This window comes from Lepidothrix coronata, unplaced genomic scaffold (genome assembly GCF_001604755.1).
Source record: "Lepidothrix coronata isolate B3197 unplaced genomic scaffold, Lepidothrix_coronata-1.0 Scaffold32, whole genome shotgun sequence".
In the NCBI taxonomy this organism is placed as follows: Eukaryota; Metazoa; Chordata; class Aves; order Passeriformes; family Pipridae; genus Lepidothrix; species Lepidothrix coronata.
Genome location: NW_016690212.1, coordinates 6,024,310 through 6,040,874, shown reverse-complemented (window position 1 = coordinate 6,040,874; position 16,565 = coordinate 6,024,310). Strand labels below are relative to the sequence as shown.

At 39.1% G+C, this 16,565-nt stretch overlaps 1 protein-coding gene across 2 annotated transcripts in view; it reads right to left on the bottom strand.

Moving 5' to 3' along the window:
* Positions 1-16,565, bottom strand: part of RELN (reelin) — a 280,189-nt gene that overhangs the window by 39,513 nt on the left and 224,111 nt on the right. For both annotated transcript variants that reach the window (XM_017811391.1, XM_017811392.1), the window contains exons 31-41: positions 16,332-16,408; positions 14,568-14,726; positions 12,551-12,739; positions 12,050-12,323; positions 10,594-10,734; positions 10,325-10,502; positions 8,829-8,913; positions 6,386-6,568; positions 4,751-4,922; positions 4,566-4,668; positions 1,884-2,113 (exon numbers count right to left, since the gene is read on the bottom strand). In XM_017811391.1, coding sequence (XP_017666880.1) covers positions 1,884-2,113; positions 4,566-4,668; positions 4,751-4,922; positions 6,386-6,568; positions 8,829-8,913; positions 10,325-10,502; positions 10,594-10,734; positions 12,050-12,323; positions 12,551-12,739; positions 14,568-14,726; positions 16,332-16,408 — 1,791 coding nt within the window. The remainder of the gene's footprint in view (positions 1-1,883; positions 2,114-4,565; positions 4,669-4,750; positions 4,923-6,385; positions 6,569-8,828; positions 8,914-10,324; positions 10,503-10,593; positions 10,735-12,049; positions 12,324-12,550; positions 12,740-14,567; positions 14,727-16,331; positions 16,409-16,565) is intronic.

Below are 16,565 nucleotides of genomic sequence, written 5' to 3'. Positions count from 1 at the left end.
TCTATCGCACAGGGATAACTGATGGGTGAGGACATCACTTAAACTTTCAAGAAAGATACCCAAGAACCATGGTCCAGCTGGAAGTAAAAATCATTGACTTTAGTGTGCCCTGGGGTGAAGGACACAAGCGTGAGCTGGAGGTGTTATAAGCCTCTCTTGAGAGTAGATCTGTGCCTCACAGGCTGGATTTTTTTCCTGAGACATATCAGCTCCTTCTCTGAGGCTCACTCCTGGTGAGGGTGAAGCACAACATGCTGTGCCTGAAGCAGAGAAACCACTGGTCTTGCTGAAGTCAGTTGGGGTTTCTTCTCTGTCTCAACAGGCCCTGGGCTTTTCCTTCAGAACATAACTGGAATACTAATTATTACTTAGAGCTGTCTGCTGAGGACATCAACATATACATATTGATTTCCAAAATTACATATGTAGTGGAAATAATTGAAAATGTCTTCATTTAAACATAACCATTTGACACTTCAGAGATGAAAAGTCTGGGATTTTTTTCAGAATTATACAAGGGGTCAGGTTTGGAGCTTTTTTCCTGGTATTCCAGTGGATTCTGGCAGAGAAAACCTCCCTTCAGCCCTCTGGCCCAAGAATTTCATGCACTGAATATTCCATGGAAGCTACTCTGCACTGCTGGGTTTGGCTGGCCATCAGCAATGGGCTCATGGCCTGGTGTGTTGGGGAAGGAATAGGAGGGAAGGTAGGCAAACAGGACAGAAACACTCAGGAACAGAGGACTACATTGAAATACCTGGAAGGTTTAAATGAGTTAGGAGTGTGCATAGCCTAAATTTTCATTTGAGGGATGCACTGATGGTTGGGTAAAGGGTCAAAGAATTCTTTTGTGCAAAACTAGAAGCACAAATTAGCTGCTGCAAGAGATAGTTACCTATTCCATGCTTGAAATGTTAACTGTCATAAACCAGAAAATTCAAGTTTAAAATTTAAACATTTTCTTAAATTATTAAACATCCAAGCTTTCCAAACTTGGTTCTTATCTCTTATATACTCTTTTCATACTTTCAGAGGAACATATGGGGTCACTTATTTAGTGAAGGATCCATTGCATGCAGTACTTTCATAAATACTCAGTCTCATAGTTGCATAGACTCATAAAGTCTCATAGTTGCACAGCTCATTTTCATTTATACATGCTACAGTTTAATCATTAATGATGTGATCTTTTACATAAAGTGAGTTGATGCTAGAAGACAGTTTCCCCTGAAAAAGTAAACAATAATGTTTTTACTTTGAAAAGTTAGATATTATTATGCCTGCTAGTACATATTGTTTTTCTATGCTATGTGTTATCATCCAACCTGGTTTGTTCCACAAACTTAAGGTTTCCAGTGAGTGAAGCAATTAATTTCCTAGAATCAGAGAATTTTGCAGATACATGAGACAGTGAGTATTTAGATCAGACCATGTCCTCATACTGAAGTAGAATTAAGTTTATATGAGCTCATATTTTACTGCATTTTCTGTGAAGCTCAAATTTCATCCAAGAATATCATTGGTGAATTCAAATGGCTAATGCACTGCTTCAAAGAACACTTGAAGCGCTTTAGGAACAGTCAGTTTTGCATTAATTTTACCATGCAGCCCACTTCCATTAAAATGCCACCAATTAAATATATGGGCAAATAGGAAATTACCTGTGGTTATTCTACATTACCATTAGGCACAATTTGTTTTGAGGAATCACCTGGACACTAGCTAACATTCAAGGCAAAAAGCAGAGAAAAACTGGTCATACAGTCTGCTCTAGTGCCACAGTTCTTACGCAGCACTCTTGTGCTGGGAGAACATTTTGGATGAAAAACAGAAATGAAAACAAAGCAACAAGCAGCTGGGCAGGAATAAAAGCTGACACTTACCCACAGAGGTGCAGTTTGCCGAAGTGAATGACCTCCCTTCTCCAGCCCTGGGTAGTGCCTGCGTAGTAAGTGCTGCTTGGGTGGTGCTCAGTGGAGCAGAGGGAGCTGAGGTGGCTGCTGCTGCTGTAGCACAGGGGGAGCAGCAGGTGCCAGGTGGCCCCCAGATCCCGTGAGAACTCCAGCCTTACCGGGTCGGCAGAGGAGCTGTCAGTGGTGCAGCCGATATTGATCTGGGGGCCAAGACATTAAATGCAGAAGATGACACAGGGCAGGCTGTGGGACTCCTCGTCAGGAAAATAGTGTTTTGGGAACTCATTTAACAACTGGGATGATGCACTCAGGACATGTACGTGAACATGAACTCTTGCACATTGCCCTCCTGTCCACGGGTATATCACACTCTGGCTTATCACAAAATGAATGTGATATGAAATCCTCAACTACTTCTACTAAGAGAAAACTAAAGTTAATTGGACAAAATCCCAAAAGAGAGATGTTAACGTTGCTGGATCAAATACATCAGCTCTTGCAGTCCCCTGGCAGGTACTGAAGTAATCACAGCACCTAAAAAACGTGCATTTTTAAAACGAGAAATATTAAAATAAAAAGAGCAAACATAAACTTTTTGTTAAATTGCTGAGCTGCACTATGGTCCTCTTTTATGTTACACTCCCCCCTCCCAAAAAAAAAAAAAAAGAAAAAGCTTATGCTGCAGGATGTGTGCTGTATCACTTCAATATGTTCAGCTTTCATACTCACTATGCATTTGCTCATGTATAATGGCAAAGCCCTAGGACACCAATAAAAGACTGTCATAACTGGGTTGGATTTATATTCAATGTCACACAAAAACTTAGTTTGGCAGTGTCAGACTTCTCAGGGTGTGCTTACAAGATTCTTGATATGGAGAACAATAGAAAAGGCAGAAAACTTACATGAAAACCAGTTCTACTTCTGAAAAAAATACAAAATGTTTTGTACAGAATCTGAAACCTCTTAAGACATATTTTCTGCATGCAACCAATGAAAATTAGTCTGCTTTTCTTTTAACACTGATATTAAGATGTTCTTATAGTCTATATAAAAGAAGAATTAGTTCCTTTACAGGATGACTCTGTCATATAAAACAATATGTACTATACTTACCATGCAATAAATTAAACCCCATTGCTGGTGAAATACAAAGCCTGTAATAAAACTATGAAACATTTTGGCTTTTTAATATATCTTTGTAGCAAAAAAATAAGTGTCTTTCTAACATGCTGTTCTGTAATGAAAATCTATTTATTTCTAAATCCCAGTAATACTTAGAACTCTGCATGAATGTTGAAAGTATCCTGCATCAAATTTCCTTCATCACTCTTCAGCACATACGAGTCCCATCAAGCTACATTTGACTAGAAGGGTTGTCTACTCATCTGGAAGCTTAGAGAGATGCTTGACCCAATATAGGTTTTGACTCTTGAGACACAGAGAGAAACTCTACTGCATTATGCATAACTCCTTCATTTACACTAATGTTCTCAAAAACGTGAGCTGAAAACGATGTTCTTACCACATATGGAAGTAAGCATGTAGATTTTATGAGGTTATTGCTCTGAAGACTTATGAATATCTTAAAGTGACCTCAGACATTTTTGTTCTACAGGCTGTAATTTATATTTTAAAACAGAAAATGGTTTGCATTCAATAATTTATGAATTAGTTGCATGACAAACTGAAGTGTGCATGAGTACACACCTAAACCTAGTTTTCTTGGAAAACCCTTAGTATCATTTTAGTAATTGTTTATAAACTCATATAATTTGCTGTTTAATGCTTCAACATGCTACATCTTTGTTAAAAGAAGCCTGGTAATTGTGGCATGGCAATTTACATGCCAGATTCTTTTACAATTTCTTAATGACATTATAATGACCTCTCTAAATTAACACATAGTAGGCTAAGTGGTTACTCCCATCAGTAGCTCCCCTAGGCAATGCACAGTTTAGATTTTAGGATAAATCAGAAAGACAGTTAATTTAGATTCTCTGTTGTCATTGGGGTATCTGTTTCCACTGACTATATGAGAAACACAAAAGATACGGTCCTTATTCATGAGCTTTAGTTAACTCCTTAAGATGGGATGACTTCAGGCCATCATGAGCAAACAAACAGCTTCATCTAGCGTGTCTATGATGTGGGCAGCAGCAAAAGCAAAGCAGAATCTTGTCTCTCTGAGAAAGCACAACAGTGCAGTTAAGCCAGCAAGTAGGGAAAATTATTTTCTACTGTCACAGATGAAGTTGTGGCTCTCCACTGGATGCTGTACTCTTATCAAACAGGCTGTGCAGTGACAATTTGGACCTTGATTATATTTTGCTCATCATTTTGCCTGCCAGTGCTGACTCTCCAGCTCATAGGACATGGACTTACTTCAGTGCTATCAGTGCGAGTGTATAGGCATGGACAAAGTAGTAATTTAGGCAAGACAGTAGAAGACTTTGAGGCAGAAATCTCCTGTGTATTAAAAACATCATGATACACTCAGATGAGGGAAAGTAATGTCCAAGCAATTACAGGGTGAGTTAGACAGGCTTCTCTACTTGGCAATCATAAGAGCTGGGCAAATACAACCGAGCAGAACGTGGAAGAGCAGAAGTCATGAAACAAAAGGCAAAATAACTTTCTGAGGATGGGTACCTCAAATTGGATGATAGTATTTTCATTTACACTCAGGTCCCGTGTGGTAATGGAGTGCTCTCCAACTTCATTTGAAACAAATACCATAGCTGAATCTTCTTCCCTGTAAAAAAAGGAAAGGAATACTTCAGACTCAGTTTATTACACAGCCACTTCTTCCTTATGTATTGCCAAGAGATGCTTACGGAGCTCTTTTAGATGAATATGGGCAATAAAGCCCAATGTTTCCACCAGGATAGAAAAACCAGTTGTCCTCTTTAGGACCGAAGTCAAAGGTATCCAAAAGGATAATGGGATTCTTTAAGTTATTTCCATCAATAATGAGGTCATCAATAATCCATATTTCTTCTTTTTTGCCTACAAAAAAAGAGAAATATTGCTATTAAGACATAACACTACTATTATTAGAGGGCAGAACAGCAGCCAATATTTATGGATTATGTGGAGAAGAGGGTGCTAAAAGAGTGGCTTCACTATTTTGATTTTCCATTAAAATGGAAATGGAAGATAGAAAGTTTTCACTATTTTATGAAAATAGTCGCCATACTGCTCTGCAGTCTGGCCCTACAGAATTAACTTTTATTCCCTAAATTTTATGAAAGTCACAGCAAAACGAAGAGTGAAAAACTTGTGTTGAACAATTATCTTCTATTTAAATCACATTTACTTTGAAACTCTATCATCAATGTCTTCTTCAATTAAGAATCCTCTAAATGGGCAGTTGCTGTAAAGCCCAAGCAGCCCAAGAGTGCAATTTCATTCTACAACTTTTCCTTGCACTCAGAAGCTTGTGTTTGCCTGGGAAAAGCTCTTTGGCAGAGAAGAAAACTCTGAGTGACCTTCTCTTCAATGGATTATGTATTCATACATGTTGGAAAATTGCTATTTTCAAACTGGAGCGGAAGGATTAGATTGACAGATCTTTTGTGTAACTTTTTTTCATCTATCTAAAAGTGTTTGAGTTGATCAGAGAAATTTGAAAGGTTTCTTTTTAATATAATTTCTACTTAGGGATAATGTCAGTCAGAAAAGTTCAGATGATTGTTTTAGGCTGGACACATCAGTAGAATGAACTGGAACTGGACTGTCATGACCAGATTTAAATTTGGTTTTTTGTTGTTGTTTTTTTTTTTGTTAGAGGTGTGCAGGGAATTTGCCTGCATGGAATAAATTGTTACTGTTTCAGCAAGTCTAAATGATCCCTTAATGTCAGTTTCTGCTAAGAAATGTGCTCAGAGTAACTGAGAGCAGAGGAGAGCTTTCTTCAGCTGTCACATCTCCTGTAATCAGGAGGAATGAGCTGCATTCCTCTTGTGGTTTTCTAGTCCTTTACAATTTAATCAAAAGATTAACTGCTCAGTACATACTCTTTCTAAATGGGTTTTTAATGCCTAGTTAATTCTGAGTAAGGTAGGCCCAGTTCACATTTACACCTGGGACACTTTTGTGTAATTGGAGCATCCTAGTGGGGCCTCAGTGTAAATGAGAATCAGGTCCATTAAAAATAATGAGAGGAACCTGAGTTAACTTTATTGGTGTTGCTTGATTGCCTACTCCCTCCAGAGCCAAAGCTGATAGTCTTTTGTGCACAACCAAGGGATATCAGGTTAAGGTACTTTCACTTTAAAGCATACAATAGCTTTGTAAGAACAGTAAACATAATCCCATGGTAATTTTAATTGAAGGAGTTCAAACACAAAAAATTATTAAAAACATGATTTAAGAGTCTCTATAACTCTTCAGTTCAAAAATCCCAGCCTGCTACAGATGCTGAGCTGTGCAAGTGTGGACCTGGATTCCCATGGGGGTCTCTTCCTTACCGTTGTTGTAAGGTTGCCAGAGCCTGAACCGTGTCGCATTGTTTTGGGCTGCATAGGGCAGAGGAACGTTAATAAAGAGGACATCTGTAGTCTGTGTGAAGTAAAACTCATCTATCAGGTGCCAAGTGATGCCACCGTTGACAGAATATTGCAGCAGGATGGAATGAGACCTCTCGGGGGTGCCTGGAGCAGAGAGGACATGGATTTATGTTCACTAAAATCTGGTAAGTTAAAAAATGCTTCTTCAAGTATAAATACAATTAGGTTCCTCTGACATCTATTACAAAGAGTGGTCTTCCTTTAGCAACAACTTAAGCTGTTGAGATGTTATATAGGCATTGTATACATACATCTTCCTGAGCTTTCCCTTGCTTGTCTGTCTGCAAAATGCTAATGAATTAGGACCTAAATTTACATTGTTGTTCATTATAAGTACCCATCATTTAATTACTTAGCTATCCCAGTGTTATAGTTTTTTAGATTAGAACAAACCAGCTCCTTCTACTACAGACATTTTCCAGTAATTCCATATTTATTTGCTTTTTTGCTCAGGTACCAGACATTATCATTACCATCTGTAGCACCCACAGATAAAGACATAGTCCTTATCCTCACAAATTTAGAGTCTTTGGCTCTAACTGCAAACACTGCTATGAGCATATTTGTGCCCAGAAATAATATAATTGATGGAAAACACTGAGGATCTTTATTAGCATGTTTTAACAACAACAAAGCAATATTCTGTGCTTTAAGCTGGGCCTAAATATCAGAGGAACTGACAGTAAAATTTGCATTTTCTAACTACCAGCTCCTCCTTTTTAACTTAGAGCTTTAAAGAATGAAAAAATAAAAGGCTCTTTACAGCCCTAGCTATTAACACATGCTAATTAGAGCCCAGTACTCACACTTGCTGCTGGTTACTGTACACAGGCTCAGCCCCCAGCATATATTTGGCCTATGCTTAACTTGCTGACCAGGAATATCAGTTCCAAGTGATGGTATCTCTGAGCTGAATTCTCACTCAGACAAATTTACACTCTCTGCTCCCTTCACAGTGTGGCACAGTGATGGCATGTCCCCAAAAACTCAATCTGAGGGCAGAAACTAGCAGAAGAAAAGGACTAAGAGACAGTTTCTTCATCCCTGACTCAGTGCACATCACCATGCAAGTCTCTCCCATGTTCTGTTCTGTTCTTAAATTAACCAAATTTGCTGAAACCAAAGTGCCTGATGCATTATTTTTTTCATATTTTGGCAATGATCATGTATAGAAATATTTCCAAGGCATAGTTTTTGAAAGAAGTCTTCACAAAGATTTTGCTTATAAACATGAAATATATGGCATGTTATTGTTTTGGGGCATGGTATGGTTTTGGCTGTTATTGTTTTCTATCTTTTTGATAAAGTACTAGAAATAGTACTAAATAGCCAAATATATATGACTAGGTGCCTATTAAAGGAAATCAATCACAACTCACAAAGACCTGATTTTTACTTGTCCATGCAGAGATTTGGCTAAGACACTTATTTAAGAAGAGGTAGTTCAAAACTGTTTTCAAGCTATTGTTGGCAAATGAGAAGTCAGTCAGGGTCCAGTCCGAGAGCACTGAGCTTCCTACAGAAGCTATGGATGTCTTTCTTCCACCAAAGGGAGAGGAGTTTTTGCACACTCAGAATCTGGCCTGAAAGTGACAATTCTACAAGCAGTGCTGGGAAAAACTTCTGAAATTGCTTGGGAGTGACTCAAACCCTCAAGCAGGTTAGTGGTTCTCTACCATGTCGCTCCTGACTTTGATGAAATTATTTTGCAAAGCCAGAGATTACTGGGGCTTGGAGCAGGGTAAGACAGAATCATTGGATTGAAAGTCCTTATACTAGAGAAACTGTCCCAAGCTTGTTAAACCAATGCGTAAACTTGTCTTGCAAAGTCTGACTATTCTTCATATACAATTAAATAGAATTTTGGAGTTTTAGTCATCCCTAAGATATCTACTAGGCAGTCAAATGGTTAGAGCTTTTAATGCAGTGGAATGAAGCTTGAAAATGAAAAACCCTGTAGTTCCCTATAAGTCCCTTAAGTAATTTATTGTAGGCACCATTTTATGACCTAAAAAAACAATAAATTAATTTTTCCCCCAACGTAGTGGAAAATCTCTAAAAAATTCTTAAGCTATTTTGTTTCGCTTCTGCTCAAAGACTGTATTAAGTGTGCTGTTTTTGACACCACCACAGTTTACTTTTTTCTTGGGAATGGCACAGGTGGCCATGCAGGCTGGAAGCAAGGTAAGGATGATGCAAGATTTCAAACAAGTTCCCATATAATCGATCATAAACTGATGATCATGTATACTTAAGTTGAAAATGTAAATCCATATTCTTTCCTGTGATGCTACTATGTACTAGTAAAGCTAGAGAAGTGATGGGAAATCAAGAGTGATCTTACCTTTGGCAATAAATTTAAATGAAAACTGGATGTACACGGTATTAGTGCAATCTAGATCTCTTGAAACAAGCATTCTCAGTCCTTCCTGCAAATAAAGAATATAAACGTGAATCTCAGTTCCCATTATTGGAGATTTTCTGCATCTTACTGTTGCTTGGATGTTGTCTGTTACTGACTGCTGGTGGCAGCAAGAGAGGTAGTTGTCTGTCCACACCTTCTCCCAGGCAGAAAATGAGGACAGTGATAGCCTTGGCAAAGTAAGCCACAGTAAAGGAAAGGGATAGACATGGCTTTGTGTCCCACCAGAGGCACAGCCACATGATTAGGTACAGACATAGGTACAGCTCATTCGGTTTGTGCTCTGAATCACTGGATGTGATCTGATCTGCAAGCACTGACTTAGGCATTAAGTCCAAGCTGCTACATTCATATTTTATGCAAATTGTGTAGCAGCCAAGCACCCTAATTTCCAGGCAGGAACACTTCTCTCTAGGAGTTCTTTACTGTGCCTCTAAAAATATTTTCTAAAAATATGCTTCTCTGGAGCAACCTCTTGGCTTAGAACAGTAAGGAAAGGGTGCAGACAAGAAACTTCAGAGGACCCCTAAGTTCCTGTCCATTTGTAGAGATGAGCTCAATGTTGTTTGTATTCTGAGGCCACACCCAGTCAGAGATCTGGCAAACTACCTCTCAGAGCCTCCCTCTTTCTCAGACCCATTCCCCCAGTGGAACAATCTGTAGGAACAACCAATCCAAATTTTAGACAATTCAAATCTTGTGATTTGGGATTTAAATAACCTAAAGACGTTGAACTGGAGTCAAGGTTTTGCAGACAAATATTTCTAAAGAATTGATTTATACACCAAATTTCGCTTTTTTTGGGGTACCTGAATTCACTGTATCAAATGAAGACTCATGTGTGAGCTTAAAATTTGTGTGCTTATGTGAACAAGTCTTTCTATTATGCATTTTGTTGAAGAACTGAGAAGTCCAGAAAATATTTTTTCTGGCCTTTTAAAATCTGTAGTTAGCAAAGAAGTATTTAAAGGGCTAGTAAACATCAAAACTATAGAACTGAGTAAAATACAGGCTAACTACACAAACACAGACTGCAGTCCTGACTAATTTGTATTATTCAAAATACTAAAAAGCCAACCAGGAGATTTCAAGCCAATTGTAATGTGTACCATATTTCCAAATAGTTCACTTCACCTCAAGAATCTTGGTGCAGAGATTTTCTTTGGTGGTTAAGGAGGAATTTATTCCACAAATGAAAGTAATACCCAACAAACAGATGAAACTCATTTGTATATAAAAAAGACAATTGTGACAAACATAGTGCATTTTTAGGGCAGGAAAAGAGAAGAAAAATGAAAATGTCAAATTCTAGCCTAAAGACTTTGACATAAACATATGTGGAAAACAATAAAAAAATTATTTTCTGTTTTTAACTCTACTGGGTTTTATTCATTTTTTCAGTGTAAGTAATCTCTGACCCCTTTGAAAATGAGAGCTGTTCCAGACTTGATGGTATCACCATTCAGGTTTCCCCTCTCAGCACCGTAGACTTCAGGCCAAAGGTCTGGATGCAAGTTACCATTGAAATCATCCTTCAGGACAGATGGCAAAGGAAGGACTGGGACACAGTACGGACCTCCAAAGCCTCTGTCACACCTAGCAACAAATTGGGAGGAAAAGGTGTTATCCATCCAGCCTAGATAAAACACTGCTTTCTACAAAGCAGGTTAAGCAGTTTTCTACTTACATGCAATGACCTGAATCACAGATGCCGTGACCTGAGCACATCCAGGGGCACCCTGTAGCCAGGACCACATTATCGATAGCCCAAGAATCCACACCAGAAGCATAGTTGTACTGAATCCATCTGAACCGTGTTCTGGGAGAGCTATTAAAAGCAGAGTAAATGTGTTTCAGGATTCAAAATTTCTCCTCCATAAAGTGCTAAATGACGAAGAAAATCCCATGGACTTCAGGAGAAGAAAAGCATATTAATAAGCATGGCCCCCTTATTTGGAAAAGATTCATATTTCGGTTGAAACTGGAAGTTTCAATTTCTCAGGTTAGCTTTTTAGGCAAAATTCCAGCACATTCTAAATGAAGGTGCCCAATATGATAATTGAGAAAGAACATTGCTGTGGCTCTTGCAGATCAGCAAAGTGGTTGAGCAGAAATGAGTAGTTCCATTAGCATTTGACAGCTCCACGTGTGGCTAGCAGAGTGGAAACAATAAAATTGCTTCAGTAAAGTAAGAGGTAATGAAAGTTCATTTATACTAAATGTTGTGTAAAGAGAAAAACAATGGTTATATATGTTCATATATATATAAGAATTATATATATATATATAAGAATGTATGAATGGACCATGCATGTACAAACATGCATGTGCATAGACACTGCTGTGCTTGCTGACTGCCTTCATATCCTCAAAAGAGGAAAGTATTTTGGAAAAAAAAATATTTGGAAGACGATACATGGTCCTCAGGAGTGAACTATGGAATTAGAAACCAAGATGTGAACCCCAGTCCTGGTTCAACTACTGTACATCCATTTTTACCACCATATTTTCTGGGTGATGAAATTTGCAGAGGTAATGTGTAGGGTGCTTTGAAGAATTACAGATCTATTCAGAACAATGGTAAGCAATATCATTATCATCTGTTATCTCTACCCTAGAGGTTTTATTTAGAGAGATGGATGCCAGCATATCTGCCACATCCAATTATAACCATGTGAAATCACAAGGAGGCAGGCAGAACGCTCCACCCGGTCTAAAGGGTGAGGGTGGCATGTCCAGTAACATGTGTTTTGACTTGCTGAATATCATGACTAACATGCCTAAATGTTGGATGACAACTTACGTAGAATGACAGAAAACAGTACTATGTGAAAGGATGGTTCGAGGTATTAATTCTTGCTTCTTATTTCAAGAATGTTAGAAAAGCTGGTTTAGCATTCTTGTTCTTACTGTCATAGATTATAGGCAAGACTTAAGAATTCACTCATCAAAGTTGCTACTTCTTTAAGTTCACATTATAGCTTATGAAATATTTTGAAGTGAAATTTAAAATTCTGGTGGCGTGACAACACACATTTAAAAATTTAAAAGACATGCAGAACATTCCCAAGCTGAGGGATGTTTGCTCAGATTAGATCAGCAAAACCTTTGTCATGCTAAACAGCCAGAAGAGCAGTGCTCACTTGGTTGAGGGTGGGAGGTAGACAGTAACTCTCTTCCAGTTCTGGAATCTTTCTGAAGTGTAGATGGAGCTCTCAGTGTACTGCTGACAGGCGATTGTTGGAGGGACACACTCCTCTGTCACCAGGTGCCAGTCTCTCCCATTGTTTAAAGAATACTGCAGGTGAATGCTATGGGAATTGCTGTATGGCTTGCTGCAACCCATGCTCAGCTCAAACTGCAAGAAAGTGGAGGCTGATACATGGAAGTCCCAAGTCTCAGCATAGCGAGGTTTTCCTAAGAAAAGAGAGATAAACAACAACAAATCAGTATCCCTTTAGCATATGCTTTCAGTACTGTCATTCAAATTTTTTATCTTTATCTTCACCTTTTTTCAGCCTTCTCTTCCCTGCAGACTACTATATGCCTGAATTTGTCTATACCTCCCATCTTATAAAACTTGACCCATAAATAATTTATAAAATGCACTCTTACAAAATGTAGCAATGTTTGATGACACATACCAATGTTTTCACTGAACATCAGAGCTGTATCCATAGACAGGCAGTCAATGTCTACTTGACCTCCTTGTATTCTGTACCAGCTTGCTTGTAAATCCACAGTTCCATCGAATTTATCCTGGAAGCCAGTCTGAGAGCTGTCATTCATCCCTATAAGGACATCATCCAAAGCCCACTGAGCTGAATGCTTCCCTATGAAAACCAGAACAGACAGGTTAGTGGAGTCCCTGTAAGTTGTTTTTTTCTGCCCATAAGCTGTGTTCACCCAGTGAGCAGTGCTCAGTCTATGTGACTAAAGACTAAACATGACTTAAACAAGACTAAAACATCACTCAAGGATGCATCTGGACTCAAGAGTATGTTTCTATTACAGATAAACACAGTATTTCCCTCTTCTTTTCTTTAGCTTCAGTGCCTTTTCCAACATACACTCTCCCTGTATTTGAATGAGACACTCCCTGAGCCCCTAGATTGGGGATTTTCATTTTACAGGTTACAACTTTCCTGCCATTCCCCGTAGCTAAACTGGAAAGGCCTCTGTCTAGTTCCTAAAGTAGCTTTTGTATAAAAGAGAATAATACACAAAGGAAAATGCTGTAGGCTCTGGATATAGATAATATTTATAGAAGTGCTGTTCTCCTTCCTGGAAACCTCTCTTCTCTTGCTTTCCAGCCTACAGGCATTAAACTTTCATAATCATCTCCAGCCCATTGCTTCAGCCCTTCATTTCAATTCACCTATTTACTTGAATGCTGAAAAAAACATTTTACTGAACAATCACTGCCTTCACAGGAGAGGAAGGAAAGCCTTCACAATAAATTGTGAGCTTGCAGCTATGGGCCAGAAGTTTTGTCTTGCCACTATGAGGAACGTCGTTCATTGCTGATAGGGCCACTGTGCACCGAGGTATGGCAGACAAAGGACAGTCCACAGAGGAACTAGCATTTGTAATAAGAAATGGTTGTCACCAGTAGATGCTGGTATGGAAGGTGATATTTCAACCTCCAGTCATAAACTCTCCCTTCTACTGGGAGCCACAGGGCTGCTATCAGGTGGTCTTAGAGCCATCACTCTCAGCAAGGACAGATGTCATCCAGGTGCTGCCAGGGCAAGTGGCCATGAGGAGGACACAGGAAGGGAGCAGCAGGTCTGACATGGCACCACTCACCAGTGCAAATGATTATCACAGAATGATGGTCTGTGGTGCACCAGTTGCTGCTGAGCACTTTTTCACAAAGGAACTGGCTTCTTAACTAAATAACATCCCTCTTGCCTTGTCTACTCTCTTACCTAGTGAGGGCAATTAAGTCCAGCACATACATTGTAAGAAAATGTATGAATAAAATCAGCCATCAAAATGATAAATAATACCTAAGAAGCTGCATACCATAATTACCTGAATGTAAGCTGTGTGCTTTGCTCCCCAGGGAATTGCTGTTAAAATGTACTCTGCTGTATTTCTGAATATCGCCTTATTTTTCCTGTAGGGATCCGAGAGATGCTGCCTTGTGCAAAGGCAAGACAATCAGGACACTTTCAATAGTGGTAATGTGCCCTCATGCAAGGTGGGAGCTCTCAAAGTGGCTTTAGAAATCAGTCAGTACTGGGGTTTTACTTTGAGCTGAGGATGTGGGAAGTGGCTGAGTGGGTTTTGCAGGTGCTGCAGAAGGCAGGGATGCTTCTGGGGAGAGGAGGGGGTCCTGTTTTGGAGTGGGAGATATTTTTTTTTTGAAATGTAATATTCTTTCCCCCTCTTCTCTGTTATCTCAGCATCTTTAGTTTAAACTTGGCTTAAGAGTAAAATTGTTTAAGAGCTCACTCTTCAGCTTGGTGCTCTAAATGAGAATCACGCCTGCAGTGTGACTCAGGAAAGCCTAAATTTGCTCTTATGGCACCCAACCGTTCAAAATATTGTAATTTTGGTAAGCTGAGGTTTCTGCAGAACATGTCCACATTGAGTAGGATTGGCATGTGGGTTGTGTAAAGCTGCTTAATGAATTTTTAGGATGGTCTTGCTTACCATGTTGTGGCTGCCACCAGCGGAAAGCAGTGGCAGGGGTTTTGGCCTCCCGAGGTAAGTCTATTGAAACAATCTGAGGTTCCAGGTATGACATGAAGTCCAGCTCTCGCAGCAAGTGCCAGGTGATCCCATTGTCATTTGTGTATTGAACAACAAGCCCTATATTTAAAAATAAAACGAGAAGTTAGTCTCACTGTATAGAGCAAAGCTGGGGGCAATTCACCCTGTACTCAGAAACTGCCAACCCCCATCCAGTGCATGCCTTTTGACATCTCACAGAACCACAGAATACACTGAGTTGGAAGGGACCCACAAGGATCGTCAAGTCCAGCTCCTGGCCTCACACAGGACCATCCCCAAAAGTCACACCATGTGCCTGACAGTATCATCCAAATGCTTCTTGAACTCTGTCAGGCTTGGTGCTGTGACCACTTCCTTGGGGAGCTTGTTCCAGTGCCCAACCACCCTCTGGGTAAAGAACTTCTTTCTAAAATCCAGCCTATTTCCCCTATCCTTTTGGCATCTCCTGGTCCAGGAGCATTTTGTGGACAAAGTCTTACTGCAAAGGTGACACGGGTCACCAGCTGCCACACGTTATCTTGCCTGTCTTCACCAAAATCAAAGGATCAAATCTTTTACAGTCTCAGTTGAAACAAATGATTGTACCACAGCAATGATAGGAATAATGTTACTTTTTTGTACAGTCAGTATTTATTTCATGTTGGGTATCCTTGAAGTTTGTGTGTGACACTAAGTTGTAATTCTGATAGCTGAGCTCACAATAGGGGCAGGTCACAATTCCCATACTATGTATACAAGCTCACAGCATCCTTGGAAGTTAATTAGAATATTTAGACAATTTAAGATAGTCTTTCCATCATACACACAGTATGACAAATACTAGGACATAACAGAATTTTGGAGTCACTTATGAGCTCGTCAAAGGGGATAACACAAGAAAGAAGCACCTATGTATATTACTTCTCTGAAAGCTTTTATACTGGAGTATGTTCAAAGATAATGGACTGTTTTTTCGGGTCTTATACTGGTGCAAATGAGAGGAGAATCAAACCCTCCATGTAATCTACACTACAAGATGACAGCTTTTCTCAGTGAGTCAGTGTCAATGTAAATGCCAAATATCAGGAAACAGTCCACCGATGTTAAGTGATTTACCCTGAGAGGAAAATTAAGTTTTCTCATCTACCAGATGTCAGTGGTCTGTCTTCATGCAACTAAACCACTTTACATGGTGAATCTGCTCCCAGAACTCTGCTGATCCCTCCCAAACACAATATCATGCCTACCACCCCAGTAACTTTTAGCATGTGAGTAAAATAGGAGAGGAGGCATCAAGGAGAAATGAATTTATTCAGACTAAATAAATTTTCAGCTGCAGCTTTATAATTTTGCATTTTGGGAAAATCGTGCATAAGCTTGGTTTGGAAGGAAATTTTTTATTAGACCCACTGGTGTAGTTGAGAAACTGAACAAGTTTCAGGCACACAACTCTTCTTCACGGCAGAAATGGAGGTTGCCCACTTTATCCCAAACTTGGATTTCATTCCTTTTATTTCAGACCTGAAGAAAGTTCTGGCTACTTGTAAATTTCCCTATTTTCCAATACTATAAAGTAGTCTAATAAAAGTTATTACACCTTGTCTTGCAAACAATCTTTTTGATTTTTTTAGAGGCATCAAAAGGCAAAAATTCTGCAGAAGATGCAAAATACAAGAAGCTTATTATAAAGAAGTGAGGCTTTACCTTCATTCCTAGCTCTTGGTCTGTTGCAGGAGTTACCAACAGTCTTGCTTCCAATTTGTACATAAAATTGAACTAGTCTGTTAAAAAAAACAGTATAAAGAAGTGTAATTATCTTCTGACAGCACAAGATCAGTCAAGATAATTTTCCTCTCTTAACTAATGTGGCGTTATCGGTTAGGTCATTATTTCAGGCTCATTGATAAGGTAATGTTCTCAGAGAAATCAAACATGGCT